The sequence below is a fragment of the Platalea leucorodia genome, assembly GCF_965183815.1.
Source record: "Platalea leucorodia genome assembly, chromosome: 6".
In the NCBI taxonomy this organism is placed as follows: Eukaryota; Metazoa; Chordata; class Aves; order Pelecaniformes; family Threskiornithidae; genus Platalea; species Platalea leucorodia.
In genome coordinates, this window is record NC_138828.1 from 49922690 (window position 1) to 49944601 (window position 21912).

The 21912-nt window shown below is 40.4% G+C and overlaps 1 protein-coding gene across 1 annotated transcript; it reads right to left on the reverse strand.

The window, feature by feature from the left end:
- Positions 1–64: 64 nt before the first annotated feature.
- DCTD (dCMP deaminase) lies at positions 65–19113 on the reverse strand (the record flags this gene model as incomplete). Its single annotated transcript, XM_082316563.1, has 6 exons — positions 65–143; positions 2106–2202; positions 3764–3880; positions 13185–13320; positions 14703–14814; positions 19079–19113. The coding sequence occupies 6 exons, from the start codon at positions 19111–19113 to the stop codon at positions 65–67; spliced, it is 576 nt and encodes a 191-aa protein (XP_082172689.1).
- Positions 19114–21912: the final 2799 nt, after the last annotated feature.

Here is a 21912-nt window from a genome sequence, read left to right on the forward strand (position 1 = left end):
AAGGCATTAGCAGCTTTTTAGAAAAGGATAATCACAGTCTTCTAGAGACTTAATGAGACTTAATTCACAGAAGCTTTTGACTTGGTCTGCTGTTAATTGAATCAAAGTCGATGATGATCTTGTTACACTTTGGCTTGAATTCCCTAAAATAAAGAAAAACACAGACATTAGTTAGTAAGTAGTTAAAACATTTTGCTTGCTTTAGCTCCAGCTAAATTTTTGAAGCAATAAAAAACCCACCCTCCTTGGATTCACATAGTTTTCATCTCTATGGGAGCCAATTATAGTGCACCACACTGAGAGAAACCTGGACAAGAAAGACTAAGACAAAAAAGACACATGGGGTGGGTTAGCCTCTACATTCTTCAGCTATTGGAGTTCATAAATTACCCAGGAGTCAAAGGACTTTTAACAACTTAGCTGCAGGTGGTAGCATCATGTTACCAGGACTGGGATTTTTGTTCATATATATTTATATTTCAAATATTTTTAATATATATTTACATCTATAGGTACACATATATGTATCTATAAAAATATTTAATATACTGTGTATGTATTGTATATACACATATACGTATACGTATGTGTATATAAAAGATATTTTGATAGATATTTTGATCACTTTTTTCCTGCCAAATTTTCAAAGAACACATTCAAACTTTGCCTCAGTATATTAGAATATTTTTTGTGCTAGGGGAATAGATCACATTATGCATCATACTGGGGAAAAACCAAACTAGTTAAGAGGGAATCATTTTAAAATTGTAACTTTAGAACGGTAAAATTAATACTGCCGCAAAATGTTTCCTTTTATTATCATTAGAGCATCTGCTACAGCAATTAGCAAGGAAGATATTTGGGGACTGAGCATATATTTTCCAGTCTACCAGTAAACAAAGGATTATGCAAATAGTGTGGATTTAATGCCTAATTAAGCTCTGCAGTTCAGTTCAAGAGATTCATTAAGTACCACCTACATCCTTAATAATCAATACATGAATGAATAACAGTCAACACAGAAAAGCTCATGCTGCTGACCACAGAAACTCTGAATACTTTGTCCAGAATAGCAATCTGAAATGCAAGAAACATTTCCCACTCTGGAGAAGTTACAAGATCTGACTTGCAAGAGAATGATTTATGCTTCTTAGTCAAATAGTCTTAGTAGACAGGAAATACACTGAAGGACTAAAACTGAATTTCAAGTACTGCTGTGTTTTTTCACGGATGTTTCTTAGCCCAGTAGGTACCTTTCATCCTAAAATTTTATCTGTCAGAATTGTTATGTTTGCAAATTTTTCGAAGCCTTTATATTAATATTGTAAAACTTTTTAGAGTTGCAAAGCCTCCCCGACTGCATAATTAGCCTCACCCACAGCATGTTATTGCTATCAAACTAGCTGTTGAACAGATTGTCTTTAGGTATCTCTGTCAGTGTCTTAAAAAACCCCACTCTTCAAACATTTTTCAGATTCTCATTACTTTAAGGCAAATATTCCAAGTTTTACCCTTCTCTCACAAGAAAAGCTGACCTAAGAAGACTGGACAGCTATAGGCACCAAGAATTAATTATAGGTGGCTGGTTTGACATCTTCCCAAATTGACTGCAGCAAAAAGATACTAAAGTTTAAATAAGGATCAGGTAATCCACAAAAAAAAAAAAAAATCAATTGGTCATTTCAGTCTAACTCATGTGATCATAGGATAATTCAGGTTGTAAGGGACTTCAGGAGGTCATCTAGTCTAACCTTCTTGAAGCAGGGCCAGTGATGACTCTCCCGAGTACAATGTAACAAATAACCATCACATTCGCAATTTCACTTGCAGTCCAGGAATGAAATGAATATTCCAAATGGACCATTTTCTCATACAAACGTTAAGAAATTGAAATTTAACCACATACAAGGCAAAAAGAACGGTGCAACAGTCTGTCAATCCAGTATCTTTTCCAGGCATACAGAGCAAGCAATCTACAAACACTACCAAAGAATAAAACACTGCATGATGCAAAGAAGAAAAACTTTTGCCCTAGAGTTGGTCTCTTTCACACACCATTTTTTCCTTTAAAAAATAAAAATAAAGTTAATCCAAAGTTCTCTTACCTGTATACAATACCTGCTAAATCAAACATCCGCCGTGCAGCTGTCATTTCTGTAGTGTCATGATACTTGTCAGACATAAAAATAACTTCCTTTATGCCTAAAAAAGGCATATAGAAAAAACGTTAGAATTACACTGGAAAAAGAAAGTAATGTCATATAAAAACTGGTGCACAAAATCAGAAAAGGCAGCATTCATCCACATACTCTAGAACTCCTTGGTACACCCCTACTTCCCCAAATACTATAGACTGTACTTGAGAAGAAGGCTATGTAAGGTAGAGCTGTTTTGGAAGACAGTTCTTTCAAAAATGTTGGAAAATGTTTTTCTCCATTTCTACGTAAGTTTAACTCGGAAAACCAGAACCAAAAACTCAGAGGCAGAACCACAAGATAAACAGACTAGAAATTAAGCATTTTTGCAAAAGTAATTGAGAACTTATTTTTCTACCTCTCTAACATAGATAAAATTCCCCGCAAAGAACTTAAACCCCAAATCCCATTCCGCTTCCAAATGCACAGGTATAAAAGGATGCTTTTTCCTTTTGTTCTCTGTTTTATAAATAACTCCCAGTCCCAGGTTCAAATCCTCATAAATGCGTGCTGTCTCAAATTGTTGAATGATCTATGCCTAAATCACTTATGCAGGGGAGAAGTGTAAAGGTTGACCCAAGAGAAGTTACAAGCGCTTCAGAGCCTATCAACACCTTACTGTATTTACCAGACAACATAAATATCAATACATTGCAATTTAGTGCTCACCTAAGCGCATAAGGAAAAGGATGAGTGACTATATTGTGAACAAGCAGCCAATCTACCTTGAAGACCATTTGATTTTGATTCCGTAAATAAGAGAAATGTAGGACGAATAGAGAATACCATCGTCTTTCCCCCTTCACCTCTCTTCGTTTCAAACCTTATGGACCAAAATAAAGAAGGATTCTGTTTGCTACTTTCTTCCTAGATTCCTATGGCCATTAGTGGTGAGAGAACCTCCCCGGAATAGCAATCCATGCTAGGATTGCAAGACTTTACTCAACGAGCAAAATAGATGCTACCTTAAAGCAGAGATTTTTACGGAACTGAAGCCTACTGCAGACATGCCTAATCTGAAAAAAGGCGACACATTTAGGCCAGCACACTTGCTGCAGTGGCACAGATTTATAACAATTGTAATGAAAGACATAATTAAAGTAGGATCATAGAAGTCTTATGACATTTATGAGCAAAGATATTTTAAAATCTTCAAATATCTACCATGCATCACATTCAAATTAAAATTTCATGTATATACTCCCAACAGACCTTTTGTCATGCGGAAGTTTATTTCTTTCTGCCCTACTCTATTCAATGTGTCAGAGCACAGTACAATTGACAGTAATTATATGCAAAGCCTGTGTTGTTCTTTGGCAGCTCCTGGTCTAAGAAGTTACAAACCTAAATTAGAAGCACGCTTAGAATCACAGAAGATGCAATTAGCACTGGAAAAATTTGGCACCATTCAGATGCAAAAAAACCCCACAAGTAGCATCTTATGAAGTTGACAGTGCAATTAATTTAGATCTAACAGCAGCAATTTAACATCAAATACATCCGTGATAAGATACCAACGAGCAGGCAGCACTGCAACCCTGACAAATCAAGCTAGCACTACTCCTTACCTGCCTGGATGATGAGCTTTGCACATTCATTACATGGAAATAAGGCAACATACATGCTGCAGCCTTTCACATCAGCTGAGTTTTTGTTCATGATGGCATTCAATTCGGCATGGCACACTGATTTAAAAAAAAAAAAAGAAACAATTCATAATACTGTTCATTAAAATAAATCAGTCAAACTAAAATTAAAGTGTTACAATATAACTGCTTACATCCTTTCAAAGGCAAATAGCTCGCACAGCTTGTCATAAAGGGCAGAGGAAGAAATAAAAGCAGAAATACCAAGATCAATGAAGGTCAATTGTTCTGACCAGGCTGCCGATTAGTAATGATATCATTAAGCGCATTAGCATTGCCATTTGCTAACACCTATTGCAGGCAACAAAGCCGTAGGCTGTGGGCCAAGTAGTTGCAACCACCCTAAGTGAAGCAATATCTCACAGCTTCACAACTCTCTGGAGTATCTAATTGCCAGTATAAAACAGCTCATTTATGTGTTTACATGCACAGAGAGGAACAGTCTTACGGTTATAAGAGCGCACTGTGCGCTCTTAAAGGCAGGAGAATTGCGAAGTAAAACCGAGCAGCTCTGTCCTCTGGGTCTCAGAACGGCTCAGCACTGCTGCATGATTCTCTCACCCCAAGAATACACAAGACACACTCAACCATAAAAATGTCCCGGCTTTAATATTAAAGTGAGTTTACTGCTCATTAAAAGGTGCCAGACTTCCCAAGCAGGAAAACAAAGTCCTCTATTTCCCCATGGATTTGAGATAGGCCAGGTAGCAACAGACTACCCGGCCTTATTCCACTGTAACACAATAGCTCTTTCTGGACAGATTGCACCTTAGGGTTTAAGTTTTTATGCTGTACACATCAGCAGATTATCTAATGTGTTACGAACACAGGTGAGAAGAGCACAGTTTCTGTGTCATCCACCATGAACCTCTGAAAAAAACATTAGGATCTCTGCGAGAACTTCCTGTTTACTCCTAGGAATGGCAGCAAGTTGCATAATTTATATACCTACCTACTAAGAAACTGCCTGCTGCCCTGACTTACTTCATAAACAGGTCCTGAAGTGTGGGGTGGGTTTGAGCTCATCTAGAGACCTGCATGTGCAGACAACATTAAGAGTTTTTCCACTGCTTGCTTTGAAGAATGGATTAAAAAAAAAAAAAAAAAAGTTTTCCTCTCCCTTCAATACATGGGAAAATTAAAACAGGCAAAGTTAGGAGCACAAGCTCATAGCGTACTTGCTACTATGTACTGACCTCCGTGTGAATGATCTCGCCACACAAAGAATAACTGAGTGCAGCACCTTCAACACACAGGAATCCTTGCTGAATGGAAATGTTTTCCGTATGCGCTAAATGTCTACATGGAATTTTCTATATAACAGCTAATGCACTATAAATTTACAGCCTAACTTACAGCACACAAGCTTTTCCATGTAGGCAAGTCACAAAGGACCAAACACTTGCTAAAGAAAGCTCAGTATCAACTTCTACAAGCAGTCCCCAGCATCACCATGACGATGCTGTCCACATACCTTCTCATAAATGTAAAGCCAGAAACGAACATAAAAAATAGGAAATTAACAAAAAAAACCCCCGAAAACCAAGCACCATCACATTAAGGCTTCTATTACGATTATTATTGTTTCTGTTGCAACTGTAATTGGGTCACACTGTATCTTAAACATATGCCATTAAGTGTACAAGATATACAATTATATGAACCTATACATTTAGAAAATCCAGAAGACATTTAACTCCAAGTATATTGTGAGTTGCACTAATCTTATGTAGGCTTCGCTATAAATAGTCAGAGAATTATTTTTCTGGGGTTACAGAGGATTGAGTGAAAAAGAGTATCACTATTTCCGCAGCTGGAACTAGGTTATGTCAACAGGACAGAAACATCACTTTTAAGTTTCTTTGAACAATATACTTATGTTCTAGGCAGCAGTCTAAAATATGGAAGGCCTCCAGAAAAAAGGATGAGGGAATGTTTTCAAAGGCTCACAGAACTAAAAAAAAAAACCCTAATTCCTTCACTAAGTATTTTTCCTTCACTAAAACTCAGAAATCTTCAGCCATAAAACCAGATAAGTTTCATTATTAGTACTGCAACAAGTTTCTTTGCTGCACTGATGAGAAAGAAAGGCTCTTTCTGGAGACTTCTACAAACGTTCAACAATAGACCTCTTCCCTAGCAAAAACAAGTTCAGACCAAAAATAACTTATAGAAGATAATCAGCTGGAGTGAGGGAAGAGAGAAATTTTGCCTCCCTATCATCTTAACATAATCTGAAGATAAGAACAATTATGACTCTCCAGTGTGGAAAGAAGACACAGAGACAGCAATAAGGAAGAAACAGAGACTAATCATTCCAAGACAAAAAGTAGTGCGGTCTCCAACAAACCCAGCAGGCTTTCATTTCAAAAACAAAAGGAGGTAGGATTTTCAGGCACACTGTAGCCTAACTGAGTATTTTACTGCACTTACTGCAGAAAGTAGTATGGGACTAGAAGTCTGCATTGATTCCAGAAGTTATCTTTTTCTTTCCAGTATTCCTTTTTTTCAGTCTACTGGGCTATTAAATACAAAACCATTTTGGCTCAGTTGTTGGAACTTGGAAGAATATTCTGGGAAACTATCATTACACATGTCTTTGTTTTATACGTTTCCCTAGACATCTGCTACTGGCCCCTGTAAGGGATATTGTGCTAGATAGTCCTTAAGAACATATAGGCATCAGACAAATATTTTTAGGCTTTGTCCCATCACTCTTCATTCCCTGTTCCTCATATTCCCCTCTCTCTGGCAGACAGGCATTGACTGTTAACCGATTTATATATAAGATAGTCTATTATCCCTGTATTTTTCTTATAGACCTGCCCAACTTTGTGCATTAATGAGAGAGAGAAAACAAATCCAGGAGTCCAGAATCCCTATTGTTAATAACTAAGTAGTTCACATTTGGGGTGTTATGAAGTTTTCTAACCTGTTAAGACCTCCTACTAATAGTTACATATTGTTCTCTCTCAGATAATAAGAAGCTAACTTAAAATAACCTTTCACAGGTACACAGTATTCAGAACTCTGAAAACTATATATTTAAACAGACTAGTAAAACTAAGAATTTTTACAATACCCTATGGGGGACCCCAGTGTTTTTTTTTTTTTTTTAAATAATATTCACATATAGCCAACATAATATTAAGTCTGCAACACTGGTTTCCATTCTGGAAAAGTGGCTTGAAAAGTATTCTCGAAAGGCTTCATTAGCTGAAGAAATAACCACACAATGAGAAGTTAGTGCGTGCTCTGACATTCCCACCACCTGCTACTACATTCACGAGAGGAAAAAAAAAAAAAAGAAAAAAAGGCAGAGGAATGATTGCTTCATTACTGGTAGTATTAATTGCTAGTGTTTCTATCTTTTCTCATTGCATACTGCTTTGTGTTGCTTATATGAAGTAGCACTCATCCTTAAGCCTACCCATAAATAAGAGACCCCTACTTACCCTATTAACGGTCATTTTTTAGGATTAACCACTTAACATGAACATGCTCTTAGTGGGTTACAGAGTCAGAATTACTCTTCCCACCTACTAAAAGTGTTCTGACTAGTGATTTTATAAGAACCACAGGAACAAAGTTTTTCTTAATACTGTTTAAAGGCTTACAATGCTTGATGAAGAGCTTGGAGTAGGGACCACCATAACATGTCACCTTTTAAGAAGCAATCAAAGGAGGGGCTGGGGGGAGTGACCTTTCTATGTGATTAATTACTAACTGAGCCAAACTAGGAATTTTGAGAAATTATGCACTAAATATGGTGTTACATTTGAAAAGAATACATTTCAATGCATATAGATTGTCACGCAGCAAGTCTTGACTTATTTATTAACACAAGTTTTTATACTGCCATGTTAACCAACTTAACAAATATTACGGGTTCCCCATATAGATCTATGGTAATAGCATGGCATTCTTCAACATAAACCTGGCACAGAAACGGATACAGGGAGTTCTGTAATTTGGCCCACTTCTCAGTCTTTTGGCAAAATCTTCACCTTTTCATGTTCATCCCTTCTCCATCCCATCTTTGTCCAAGCTTCACCTACCAGTTATCCTTTACTTGCTGGACCCCTGACACTTGACACAGCAAGGATCATGGAAGGGACCAAAATATTATTGAAAGGTAGGGGTTTGAAACCAGGAGAGGGGTCTGGAGTGACAACCACTGGGGACAGTGGTTGATGGATCTGGAATTTGTAGAATGACATCGATCTTTTTTCAACCTTTGTGAAAGCATAGGGATGGTTGCTGGTCACTGCATTTAGGGGAAGGCAGGACACTGATGTTGGGCTGACACTGCCCTCAGCCATTCCTGCTGCTCTCTTTCTCGTTCCACATGCTGGAGGAAGAGCAGTTGCTGTGGTCAGGGCAGGGAGGCAAGGATAACACCACCAGATTTCATTGGAGTCCTAGCCTCTTCAGACTGCGGTCAGAAAAAGGGAACAGCCCCAGCCTCACTGCTTTCTTCTGTGAAAAACAAGAACTGGCAAGTGAAGATGGGAACCACTCAGCCCATTTATGAACATCACAAAATCTGCTGGGGGCAAACCAGAGAAGCCCCTCTCAAAAGGCGAGAAGCATTAGCTAATCCACCCCATTTCCCAGTTCCTCCCATCCTGCTCCAACTTTGTTCTACTCTCAGCAGAACACACAGGCGTTTCTTAGTGGGCAAGCAGAACAAGAGAAATTATTCTTAGCGTTTCCAAATCTCCAAACTTTCTAGAGATTTGATGTATGACACCAGAATTGGACAGAAATCCATGCAGGACAAGTGAGTGGCTGTAGGTGGAGACTGCTTCCTATAGATCCCCTTTTGCAGCTGAAGCCTCAGCTTTGCACTGCCAATTGGAGAGAGCGCATCACACTTCTTCATAGTGCCTTATCAAGTTTTGTGCTGTCAAAATAACAGCTTCTACAAAAGTAACATTTGCCTGAATATCTTTGAGTGTTCATCTCTCAAAAAAATTGACGAAAAACTCATAATCCTAACACAAGGAAATGTTGATAACAGTTTGTTTCATTTTACACAGCAGGTACTGTTCAATTAGAGTGTACTTTTTGCCACAGCACATATTTTATTGTATCTGAACCTGTATAAATATTTGTAAGCATATTTACTCAATATTTTCTCTATTGCTCAGAGGTTTCTAAATTTGCCAGTCATTTTAATTTAAAACTCTCTTAATTAGAGACTGGTTGTCAAATGGATGTTCTTAGATTAAAGTGGAGACAGAGGGCATAACGGGAGCACAGCAACTAGCATTAGTGGGAAGACTTGCGTTAATAGGAGGAAAATGTAGTATTTTAAATGATCAGTGAGAGGAAACTGAGCATCATCAAATCCTTGGATTCATCTAACAGAAACAGAGGGCACTCACTTTTGACTCTGAAAGCGAGAATTTTGTCTAATTATTAAGAAGCTTCTGCACACAGTACTGAACACAATGCTTCAGGAAGAGCTTTTAATAACATCTTAGTAAAGTAGGTATTCAAAACTGGCCTTCCATTTCTCTCATGTGCGCGGAAACATCCCCGCTCTTGTCAGTGACTGGCAGCCTGGAAAGAGCCAGTTCCAACACAGCAAGGAAAGCTCGATTTTGTGCTGTGAAAAATGGCATTCTGCAAAACACCCAGTGCTTTCTGACATAACAAGGCTATACTACTAAACTGTTCAAATATACACTACAACTAGAAGGAAAAAAGTTTTAATCCGCTTCAAGAGTCTCATAATGAATGCATAGTATCAATACAGGTGATCCACATCACTATTCCTGTAATACACAAATGCTTTGCAAATATTTGCATCCTCTAAGGTAAAGTGAGCACTACCTACCACATTTTTATGCTTTCTTTCAGTAGCAGCTCAGGTTACACTTAGATATGGATAAATACAAAGTTTTTAACCAGCACAACCCTTTCCCTAACACTGAGCTGAGCAGAACCCACACTTGAGGGTGCAGGTTAGATATGTACAGTATATTGCAGCAGACACAGATAACCGAGACAGTGGTGAATTTCAAGCCAACAAGTTTCAAGATACAGAAAAATTTAAGTGACAGGACTTGTTTAGCCTTACAACAAAAGTTCAAAAGGTTATTGTTATCAGTAAGCACACAGGGGAAGGGGGGAAAGGAGGAAGGGTTAATCACAGTGAATAAGAAAAGCTAAAAGAACAATGCCGGCACACACAAGAATGTATAAACTAACCACCTATAAATTAGGGTGGAACTTGGAAGTTTCCTAGCCATGAAACAGTGAATCTGGTCAGAGCTATGGGGTCAATGCATCCATCTGTTCTGCTGGAGCTCAATAAATTTATTATAGGATTATCTAACAGACTTCTGCAAAAATAGCCTCTGGGTCCAATCCCCTGCTATGTCTATGCTGCTAAACACAGACAGGGCCAGGGATCGACCCTTGGCCCTGAGGCCAACTGGCATAGACTGGCTCGTCTTCATCTTACTCAGGGCTCCATCAGCATTACATAGCACTTGGCCCTGGGTTTCCTCAAGGCTCCACGTCTCAAGAGTCCCACGGCACCACATGCTTATTTTGTATGTCTCAGTTCAAAGTGCATGAAGAAGTGAGATGACTTTTTTGCAGCCCACCAGAGTGGTATTTTCACAGCATGAAACACAGTATGCCTTGCATATCCCCCAGTATGGCCTGAGGGAGGGAGGAGGGTTAAGCATACCATCTCAGCAGGCTTTGCACTACAGGCCTATACAGGATGACACTTTTCTTGCAGCCTTTTTTCCACCCTGCCCTCCGGAGCAGCCTTTGAGTAAGCCACTCGCAGAGCAATACTCAGGCTTTGTTCTGGAGAAAGCTAGTCAGAGTGGTCCAAAACAGATGGAAGTGAGCTAATGTTTATGCCTAACCTACAACAGTACATAAAACCAGGAGGTCAGCATTCATATCCACCCCAGCCCTTTTCTGTAGCACTGTAGTTGCATGAAGTAGTTCTAGAAGACATCTTCCAGGTTAGTGTGGTAGTACGTGCACAATTACCATCAGCTTTACCCAGTAAGCCACACTGCAGCTCTAGCAATGAAGGTGCCAGCATTCCCATGATAAGCTAATGGAGCACATAGTAAGATTGTACCATCTCTGAACAAGCTAGTCAGGAAAAAGCAAGGATAAAAAGTCCAATTTACAAAATGCTGTGATGATTAGCAAAAGCAGAAAGGAAAACATGACAGTTTAATGAGATTTTAGCAGCAATTCTATGTGTTTCTCTTCATCTAGCAGAATTTTTTAAAGCGGATTTTTTTTTATATATACTTGTCTGGTCTGTCAACTGTGCTATCAAGATTAATAAGAAACTGCTAGAGTTTAAATGATCTGTGAATTACAAAATAGGTCGTTTATTCATCACAGCAGACACTTTATGTTACAAAGTTGTGATTTTTTTAATGAGGTGAAGACTAAGATTTTGGGGGAAAGGGCAGTAGTTAGACCAACTCCTAGAAATGAACTCACCTCTCCAGGCTGTTAGAAGGGTTAGTGCATTTTTTAAAAATCGTGTATTACAGATTTTTACTTTACTCCACATCTTTTGGAGTCAGAGTTAACTGGGAAAAAAAAAAAATCTCAGGTCATCTTGTACAAAGATTCCTCACAAATTCATACAGCATTTTTAGTTTAAATTGGTCAGCTTAGATTTCAGTGCCTGGAACATGCTCAGGTCCCAGAGACCACCCACGCTGATCTTAGTTCAGAACAGAGAACTTACAGCAGCATAAAGATTCAACCAAAATCAATCTTCTGTTTTCAGTACTTTGTATTTAATCAATGAGCTAACACTCGTTTCCTCACCCTATAAATAAAGAGCAACCATACCAAGTTGTACCATTATGGTACCGTCACTATATGTAAAACCAGTGCTTCTGTGCTTCAGAGTAGACTTAAAATTTGGCAGGAGCTGGCCCTAGTATCGGGAATATATCTCTTACAAAAAATAATATTGAACTGTCTCAAGCTTAAGAGTTATCATTAGAGATTTTATAATAAATGGTGAAGCGAACAAGGACAAAGTACCAGGGTTTTAAGACCTCAAATATGAAACTGATGAATTATGTGCTGAATCATTGCATATCATCTTTTACTTCAATGCTATGGGAAACCAGAAAACATAATGCCAGTTTTTAAAGGGAGCTCTGGGTGAACACAGGGAATGGCAAAACTCATGCAAGTCTGATTTCTGTATCAGACCAATTGTTAGAAGTTACAAGTAAAAACCAGAATTAGTAGGCAGAGACAAATACCGCACACTGGAAAAGAGTCAATATCTCTTTGCAAAAGCTGAACTCTGGTGCTCATTTCCCCTCACTCATGCAGGGGAAAGGGACAGTTTCTCAGGGCTCTTGTTCAGTTTTGTGATTCTTCCCCCTGCCTCTCCTGAGCCCAGGACAGGCTGAGATGCAGCGCAGGATGAAGGAGCTCCTAATACCCATTTTTCCTGTGCCCACGGCTTCTGCTGCATTGGTTTCACCCCATAGAGGTGCAGCAACCAAGTTGTCTCCTTGGTTCCTGCAAACCACACCTGGCCCAGAGGAGTAACTGTACAACCCTGTTGATAGGTGCACCAAGATTCAGAGAGGACCCTTCAAAGCAGGCTTGCAGAAGGACAAACTACACCTGCTGCAAAGACAAAGACAGGATCCAAAGCAGCACTCAGCCACATTTACCATGAAACCGTCCTTGCTCCTCATTCCTTTTGCCTATTTAGCAAAAGTGAATCAAATCAGAGGCTGAAATAAACAATGAAAGTCACCTCACCCATAGCAGGGTAGATCCACTACACACCAGATGAGGCAAAAATGGCATGCAATGACAGAATGCAACCACATACTTCAAGACAAACAAAATTCAGCTCCTTCATAATATGTATTGCCTATGCCACCAACACCTGAACACTGGAATTTCCTGCAACTGCTGGAGTTTACAATTTTAATACCTGTATTTTAGATGCAATTATTTGTTTTGCATATACATGCTCTCTGTAATTTCTGTGGAGATGAACACACAGAAGCAGCAGTCATCTGCATAGACTGAAACTGTGTGCTAATGAGCTGCATTATATTTACAAGTTTTCACTACACAATCCAAAATGGCTAATCAGTTATGAACATACTTCACCAGAAAGTCAGTCCTTCATAATGACTGTTTTCATTTATTTTCAGAGCTGTGATTTTTATCCTGATGTATCACATATGGGCACATTAACAAAATCAGGTGAATGGAAGAAAAACTGATCGATATTTTACCAGCTGAACTTTCACATATATAGACATCACAAGTCTGACCTGTCAACCACAAGAATCCTTACCATAAGGATATTTCGTGTCTAGTCTACGTGCTGCTGTTCTTGTCCAGGGTAATACATCATCGCTGCAGCCATTAGGCATCCCATTGTATCCAATTCCAACAATCTTGTTTTCTGAATTTACAATGCAGGCACCAACCTAAATAAAATCAGATTTATATAGTACCAACAGCATGCAAAAGAATGTATCAACAAGAAAGATGAGACCTGAAAAGTCAGTCCTACTATTTTCATTTAAGAGATACAAGCTTCACTTTATATTAAGTCACACCATCTATTGAGCAAGGCTACAATTGTATCTAACTGGTAGAGCTTTAAAATAAATCAGGGCAGATGCAACCCTGCTGCCCCTCTGGTCATGCAGTCTGCCAGCACTGCTCCTTGTCTGAATATGAAGTGAACCTAGTTCAGGGAGCAGAACCGGCGCTGAACTAACCCTCTAAACATAAGTTTTTCGTCAGTTCTACTCCCCAAACTAGCTTTTCCAGCAGCGGTATGAGCAGCAGCAGCAAAAGAAAAGGTATGGAAGATGGAACAGAAATGCAGTAGTGTTGACCTAGGCAGAGACAGGTTCAGAAACCTTTGTGGCTTGTTTATGCAAACATGCACCAAAATATCAGACCTTTTAACTCCCACCCTTTATTACTTTAACCCAACTCTGCACAGGGACCCTTCTTATAGAATGATGAAGTGTCCCGTTTTTATGTTTTCTGTCCATATTTTAGATTTATTGAAATAGCAATGGTACTGTTTTTAATTCACACAATGTGTTTATCAACCAGCTCTTTGGTAACAAAAATTTAGCCCTAAGTGAATAACCTTCAGAGAACCAAGAACCATAATTTACAGAAGCCAGCAAGTAATTGAGCAGACTGTTAACATGCATTTTACTCCATGGCTTTGCTGGGATTTGCTTCCTGAACTTCTTCACGCAAAGGAAGCCTGACAGGACAACTGGGTCCTGCAGAACAGCATGTTTCAGGAGATGTATCAATTGCCTCAAACCAGTATTCAACAGAGGAACATGAAAGAAGCAAAGAATGGGGACAGACAGTGAAGCAGAGGCCGAAGGGGAACCTGAGGGAGGAACCAAACTAGAAGAAAACTCCGGTCAACCCAAGAACAAACAAAAGGGAATTTTTATACTCTCACAGGTGAGGAAAAGGAACTTGTAAAATGCTGTGTCTTAAAAAATTACAATCTAAAACTTTCAGTAGTTATATCCTCCTCTAACAGTAACTACATTTACTGGAAAAAGGAGAGAAAATGCATGTGTTATTTTAACCTCTAGATGAAAAGATTTACAAAACTCCAAGCTGCAAATGTACACACAGAATTATACACATGAGGTCAGGCCCAATAAGAGAATTTCTGTAACAGAAAGTGCTGACCATGTTAAAAAATGAATAGCTATATACTGAAATAACTTTTAATAAGAAATCCCTGAAAATGCTACATGTGCATCTGATACGATGTGCAATATAGATTAGGTTATGTTATCCTTATATGTTGCCTTCTTACCTGAGAACTTGGATCCTTGCTTCTTTGTGCTGACAAAAAAGCTACTGCCATAAAATATTCAGGCCATTCCAAATAATCCTCTCGTTTTTTGCAGGATGCTTCATTGCCGAAACTATAGTTCATGGAAAAAACAGCCATCAGCAAATAACACATAGCTAGAGTTATTACAGATTGTATTCTTTTAATGTGCACAAGTTTAGAGTAACCAGGATCAGAATCTGGCTAAGACAACCCCATATTCACTAATATTTTAACAATAAAAACATCAGCGCTATGCGCTTTCTAGGAACTTGCATATGCAACATTTCCTTTCAGGGGAAAGGCACCCAAGCGAGGTTGCAAATTTCAGTTTTAGATAAGAAGGCTGAGCTATTCAGAGCACTGAGCTACTCAAAGACAGAGCAATTTATCCTTTATAGATAACACTCTGTATATTTCCAAGATTAAGGTATATCATGTACTGGCATTCTTTTCACCCAAACAACATAATCTTTTTTATGATGACTGCGCTAACTGCCAGCCTCTAATATAGGCTATTTTCTACTTCTACCTACGACAAGTGCTCGCTAGGTTTCTATTTGGTAGCTTCCTGTGCAGTCATTCGTTTCTGCCCGCACAGATACTGTCATGAGTTTGCCTCTCGTTACAACACTTACCAGCAAAAATCTGAGGCTGTAAGCCATTCTGGTAGTCCCCTGCTAAGTTTCTCTTGAGATAATGTCCTATGAAAGCCTTCTAAAAACCGAGAGAAGATGGGTTTAAGAACTTTTCCCTTAGATGTAACGTATAAAAGTGGCACAAAAGGTTGCTTCTTTCCCTGCACTGCAGGATTTATTTGGGGGAAGGAGGGAGGGGGAAAAAAAAAAAAAAAAGGGATGCATCATTTTCTCTTGCCTGCTTATGGCTGAAAGACTCCTTGGACAGTGTAAGGTGCAACAGGGGAATTTCTGTGCTTTTCAGCTCAAAGAGAGGAAAGACAGGCCTATCTCTTCTCTCTCCCCACCCCCCAGCACACTTAAGCTTTGCAAATTTCAAGGAAAAGATCTAATTCAAAGAAATTTCCCCAAACTCTACACTTGAAAACCAAAACAATGGAATATCTCAAATACATTAATTATCCTATCAAAATACAAGGGGCCACTACTTTTCTTCTTGGGCTCCTCTTACCAAGGACTACAGCTTAAGACTGAGATATCCTTCAAGGAACGTACAGCCACGCAGAAAAATACATCACAGGTAACTGCAAGCAGCAAGATATCTCCTAGCAACTCTAGTACCAGCACTTTCTGAAGACAAACAAACATTGCAAGACAAGTATTTTGTTAATTATTATTTTTATAACCAAAAACATAAAATAGCATATATAGGAGGCTTGCAGTTAGCTTGTCATAAAGAAGTTACGCTATTTGAGTGAAGACAATGCCAGCACATGATAAAATTGTACTTCAGAAACCTACAGGGTGCTATTTACCAAAGATAAATTGCTGGGTTTGAACAGTTCATATATGGCACGTTACAAGTTAGCAATTTTGGCTTGTTCTTGGAATGAATGAGGATCATCTTTAATGCTATCATCTCAACATAAGGAGGGAGAAACATACACTCTTGGTGTAACCAGCATACCTCTCTCACACTTTGACAACATCGTGAATAGTGCCCAGAACTGTCAATTGTCAAAGCAAACACACAAATCAAGTATGTGATTCTGAGAGTGCCCAAACTGGCTTGAATCATCGTTAACTAGAGGGTTGGGGCTGTATCCTACTAACAAAGAAAAGTGCTCAGAGAAGTGCTCAGAGAAACTCACAGCAGAAAGAAGAAACTAAAGGCATGCCCTCACACCTCTTCATGCCAAACTGAACTTTGACAGGTTAACTGAAATACTAAGACAGTGCTCCAGCTAATTTGAGTGATCATTTAAAATACCTCACAAAAGCAGATTTACAAAATCCAAAACATCATCAGACTTTAAATGATCAGTTTAATACATTCCTGACTACATGACATTCGCAGTGATGTCTTCAGAGAGGCACACAACACACAATGCAGAACTACACCAAATAAAACATTCTGGGGAAAGGGCTCCAGAAAGACAATAGTACTCTGAACTAAGAGATTGTGAGATTTCCTTTTGTTAAATTATTCCCTAGCAACCCTATTTATTCAAAACACAACAAAAGCTACTATTTACTTTTCTCATAAATACAGAACTGTATGTAAGTGGAGGTCCCTCAGAGTACCAACTTCACAGGGAGAGGAGCATGTCTGAAAAATGAGCAGAGAGGAGAACATCTGAAAAATGAGCAGAAGGCTTACATCAAAGAGAACATAAAAAAACCCTCACCTTACTCAATTACTTCTACTTAACATCACCGTGTTTGGCGAGATAATTCCCTCAACTCAATGCACAGGAACACAGGAGTGTGAAATGGGTATAAAACACTTACTTTCTGATTGAGCCGAAGCCAAGGACTTGGCTAGCAGTCAAGCACACACAGGAAAATTAAGTTTATGGATTTGGGGGCAGCTGATCATCTTCCTCACACTCATTTGTAAGTTCTAGAATTGCATGAATGAAAGCTACTCTAGAAAATATTACAGCTAGCTGTAAAATAAGCAGTTAAGGCTTATCCTTGTGATAACTCATAAGAACTTATGAATAAAAATAATGGGAACTGAAAGTCATGAAGATAACACTGCTCAAGAAGAAGGGGAAAAATATCCTTAAATTCTACAGTGATTAGTAATCTGTAGAAAAGTCTGCGTAAACAGTATTTAAAAGGAAAACAGAGGAAAAGATTCTGCAATTAGAGGACAGTGCCTCCCTTCTCAGTTCTTTTTCACCCATCTAGGCTTCAAGTAAGCTGCAACACCATCTGAAAAAGGAAGACATTTCATTCAGCTACCAAAAAAACCAGTCCATCTTAATGAAAAATTTAGTTGAGAATCCTAAAACAGAATACATCACCTCAAATCTTTTCATAGGACAATTATGATGGTCAATTACACAACAATATAGCACAACTGGAGAACTGGTGGGTATCAGACTTTTTTCCTTTCTCCCCCTTTTTTAAGTTTTTCCTCTGCTTTCTTATCTCTGATGTCATTTGCATTATGTTCCAACTGTATTGTAGTTGTTTTTTTCCCCAGTATCAAGTATGTTACTGAAGATCAACTATCAGTATTTTGTCACTCAACTCACAGAATTCAATGTAAAAAAAAAAGAAAAAGAGGTAAAAATAAAAATTAAACATCTTCAGCAACGCTCTTGTTCCCCAAAAGCCAAACAGGATATGTGCTCTTGATGACTTTCAATACTAGCTTTGCCTTTAAGTCTCATAATTTTGTTTATGATTGCTATTGTATCAAATGACTGTGGCATTTCCTTTACTTGAGGCTTGTCATCTTTCCCCTCATACAGGTACCCAGATATGGTCATTACCTATTCCTTACTGGGAGGTAAGGTTTTGAGAGTGAGACGGAGAGAAAAATCAACCTTTCTTACGGATAATGATACTCTATGCACTGAAATTAACTATACTCAATTTTTTCCTGAGAGATAACTCACCAAACCTGTAAAGCTAAACTTTGTAGAAATACTGAGCCCCAATTAAGCAGTACAAGAACATTTCCCTTCGTTGAACGTATTTCGGTTTTACAGCATCACTTCCTTGACTTTAATTAATTGCACACTGGTCATACCGGTCACCGCTTCAGGAGAGGATGAATACCAGACACCCCACCTGCCCTTTTTCCTACCCCAATGCTTACCACACCAAAAATGAAGCAGGCCATACCCTCACGACAGGGCCTTCAGAGGCTTCAAGCGCCCCCTCCCCGCGGGGACGCGGCGCTTCCCTCCGCGCGGCCGCAGCCGGCGCCGCCCGGGCCCAGCCGGCGCCGGGGGAGCCCCCTCCGCACGGCGGAGCCCGACCCCCGCGGGGAGCCTCCCTCCCCCGTTCTGCCCTGCCCCGCTCACAGCCCCCCGGCCAGGACCGGACCGGCTGCGCGGCTGCCGGGACACCGGCTTCCCCGAAAGCAGCCGCCCGGTGACCGCGGCGGCAGTCGCCGCCCCCCCACTCCCCCAGACGCCGGGGCCCGCCGCGTGGCGCAGGTCGCGGCCGCCAGCGCCGCGGGCCCGCCGGCCTGGCTGCCGGGCCCCCGGGGTTAAACCCCGCGGCGGGAGCGGCCCGGCCGAGGAGGGAGAAAGTTCAGTCAGTCAGGGGTGCGAGGGGGGCACGGTGCCAGCGGGGGAGCGAGCCGCCGGCGGACGGGCGGGAAGAGCTCGGAAACGGCATCACGACCCCCCCCCGCCCCCGCGGCCCCTCCACGCCACTGCCCCCTCGGCGGCAGGGCGGCGAGCCCGGGCAGCGTACCCGTTAAGGTGGCGGCCGGCCTGCTGGCCGCTCATCCCGCCGCGGCGCCGCTCTCTTTCGCCGTTTGGCGCCAAAGCGGGAGCGGGCGGGGAAAGGGGCGGGCGGCGGGGAGGAGCGCGGCGGGGGCGGGGGGCGGCCCGCCGCCACGTCGCGCCGGGGCGAGGGCGGGTGCGGGGGCGCCGGCGGCCCCCAGGCCCCCGCAGGCGGCGGGGAGGCCGGTGGCTTTGTGTTGGTGCGCCTGCAGCGCCCGAGAACTGATCTGGCTGAGCCGGGGGAGGCCGCTTCCCCCCTGCGCTTCTGTGAGCCCCCGCGGTACTTCAAATGCGTTGCTTTCATGGGCGTTCTTGTAGTTTTCGGTTTCCTGACAGATGCTGCTCGTAATGTTATGCTTTGACACAAGCATACAGGTTTTCTCCCAGCTCACAATCTTGAGGTAAATGCTATTTATTAAAGCTTGGCATTAACATACTAAAATGTCCAAAAATCGTTTTTTTGTTCTCTGGATATGAAATTGATGTGGAAAGTGAGTTACGGTTTATTAATACCTCCAGCTGCTGCCAGGTTTTAGAAGTCTCTTGGGATGCTCAGGTAGCTGAACATCTATACATAGCCCATTACAGTGCAAAATAAGTGGTATAATAATGAATATTAAATGTTGGTATGGTGTGTTTGTCTTCCTTCTGTGAGGAGCTGCCTACCCTGGGTGCCTGGTTGCTACAGGGGCCCGCCTCTACTGAAGCACTCAAATGGGAGCAAGGTACAGATGTTCGCTCCGCAGGCCTGTGAGACATCAGCCCAAAACCGGCTGTACGTGTCCGATTCGGTTCCCACTGGAGGCAGTGACAGGTGCAACAAATTTGGTGAGAGCAGGGATGGACAAAAGGGAAACGCTCGCCTTTGAGAGCATCCCTGAGAGGGGTTTGTGCGCGCCAGCCACGCAGCTCGCACCATTGAACGTGGTCAACAGACATGGCTGAGATAATGGCTTCCTGCAGCCTGGTCAAAAGTCTTCCTCTTCATCTAGAAGGATGCTTCAGGTTGGGGATAAAGGACATTTTTTGGAAACTGGACACATAGTAGTCCTGTCCCAGAAGCTGTCTCTATGGTTCCCCTTTACTGGCCATATGCATAGCAAACTGCACAAGTGAGTACACCAGGTAAGTTGGTACACCAACATGTGTGCAAGAAGATGGCTAAGTCAAGGAACTGGCCATGCTCATAGTTATTCTTGAAGCTATGCCAAAAGAGAGAGAGGCTGCAGGGATCAAAATGGAGGAATGCACTGCTAATGTGTTCATATTTAGATTTCTGTATCAGCTAGCTATTATTTTTTTAAACAACTGACAAACCATCAAGTATGAAAATGTTACTTAATTTCACAGATATTCCTATTTAGTTGTAACCAGAAAACTTGGCAAAAGCAGCCTGTTATATGTCAACTGACAAGTTTTCCAGCCCTCAGAGTGGGAAAACATATAGCTATTTCAGTTTGCAAGACTTCTATTATCACAATTTCATATGGACAACAAATGTTCATGTACGGTTTGTTAATGAATGAAAAGGAACAATTTAAATGCAAGAAAAAGAAAAGAAATTTAATGAAAGTAGCATCACTCAGGAAAGCATAAGCCTGAAGGTGAAATGAAAGGCCTGATTATGGTTGATCACGAAGAGAGTTAAAGAGCACTCATTTAATTAATCTGGAGAAAAAATTAGCGTAATTCAGTTCAAAAAGTTTTCTGCTATCTCTATATGTGTTTCTGCACTCTTGAAATACGAATTAAAATTAATAGTGCTACAATTACCCATGCCAAATGTTATTTTTCATAATTAAGATTCTGAGGACAAACTATAACAACTACTAACCTTTAAAAAGCAGTGCTTATATGCTGATCATACACAGTGAATGATGGATTTTCTATTCTGTGAACGCTGATTAGGAGTTCTTGCAAACTATTCCCTTCCTCTGAATTTATCAAGTTTTCCAGCTAATATCTATAAATCAGCCAGAACCAAATTCAAAATAATACAATCCTCATTTCTCAAAAAGAAACCAAACTAAGATTCTTGCTCCCTTCTCTTTGCCATCATAGAAGAAAAAAATATACACCTCAAAATAACTGTTTATATTATTAAGCAATGAGGGTTTTAATTCTGGAGTGCAGTTTTCAACGTTCTATAAAATTACATAAGAATTATATTTGTTTTGAAATGCAAAACTTAAATGTTTTTGTTATGCTTAGCAAATAATTTTCCATAATAATTTGAAACTACTCATATCTCCATCTGTTAAGTCCACAAACGTATAGTTTTTTTAGTTTTTCGAAGGTTATTGACTCTTGTCTCTTGTTCTTCCTCAAAAAACAGACCAACAACATCGAGCATTTCTAATAATACAGCAGTGATATATGGCCTGAGAAGGAAAACCTTTGGTGGAAATTTAGTTAGTAGACTCCTATAGTGTTGCTAAATGACACATTTTCTGGAAACCTAGCTACATTTTGGGTTTCTCCTGGTTTTTTTTAGAATTATACTGAAAACTTCTGTTGTGGCCAAGTTGTGACTGCTCTTCTGACAATGTGCTATGGAGGTGGTACCTGACACGACAACCTCTTTCTTCATGCACACATCGGAAGTAGGTTATGTGATTACAGATATCTAGAGAAAGTTACACCTGGATTAGGTGAGATTTAGAACAGGATCCTGTGGTCTAAACACAGGGTTACGCTGCGGGCAGGGAGCTTGACTTGCTACAGGTGTGGGGCAAAGTCCTACTGCCTGGTAGGTGCCATGAGACTTCTCTGGCAGCTGCCTGCTTTGCAAAAGCAGCAGCT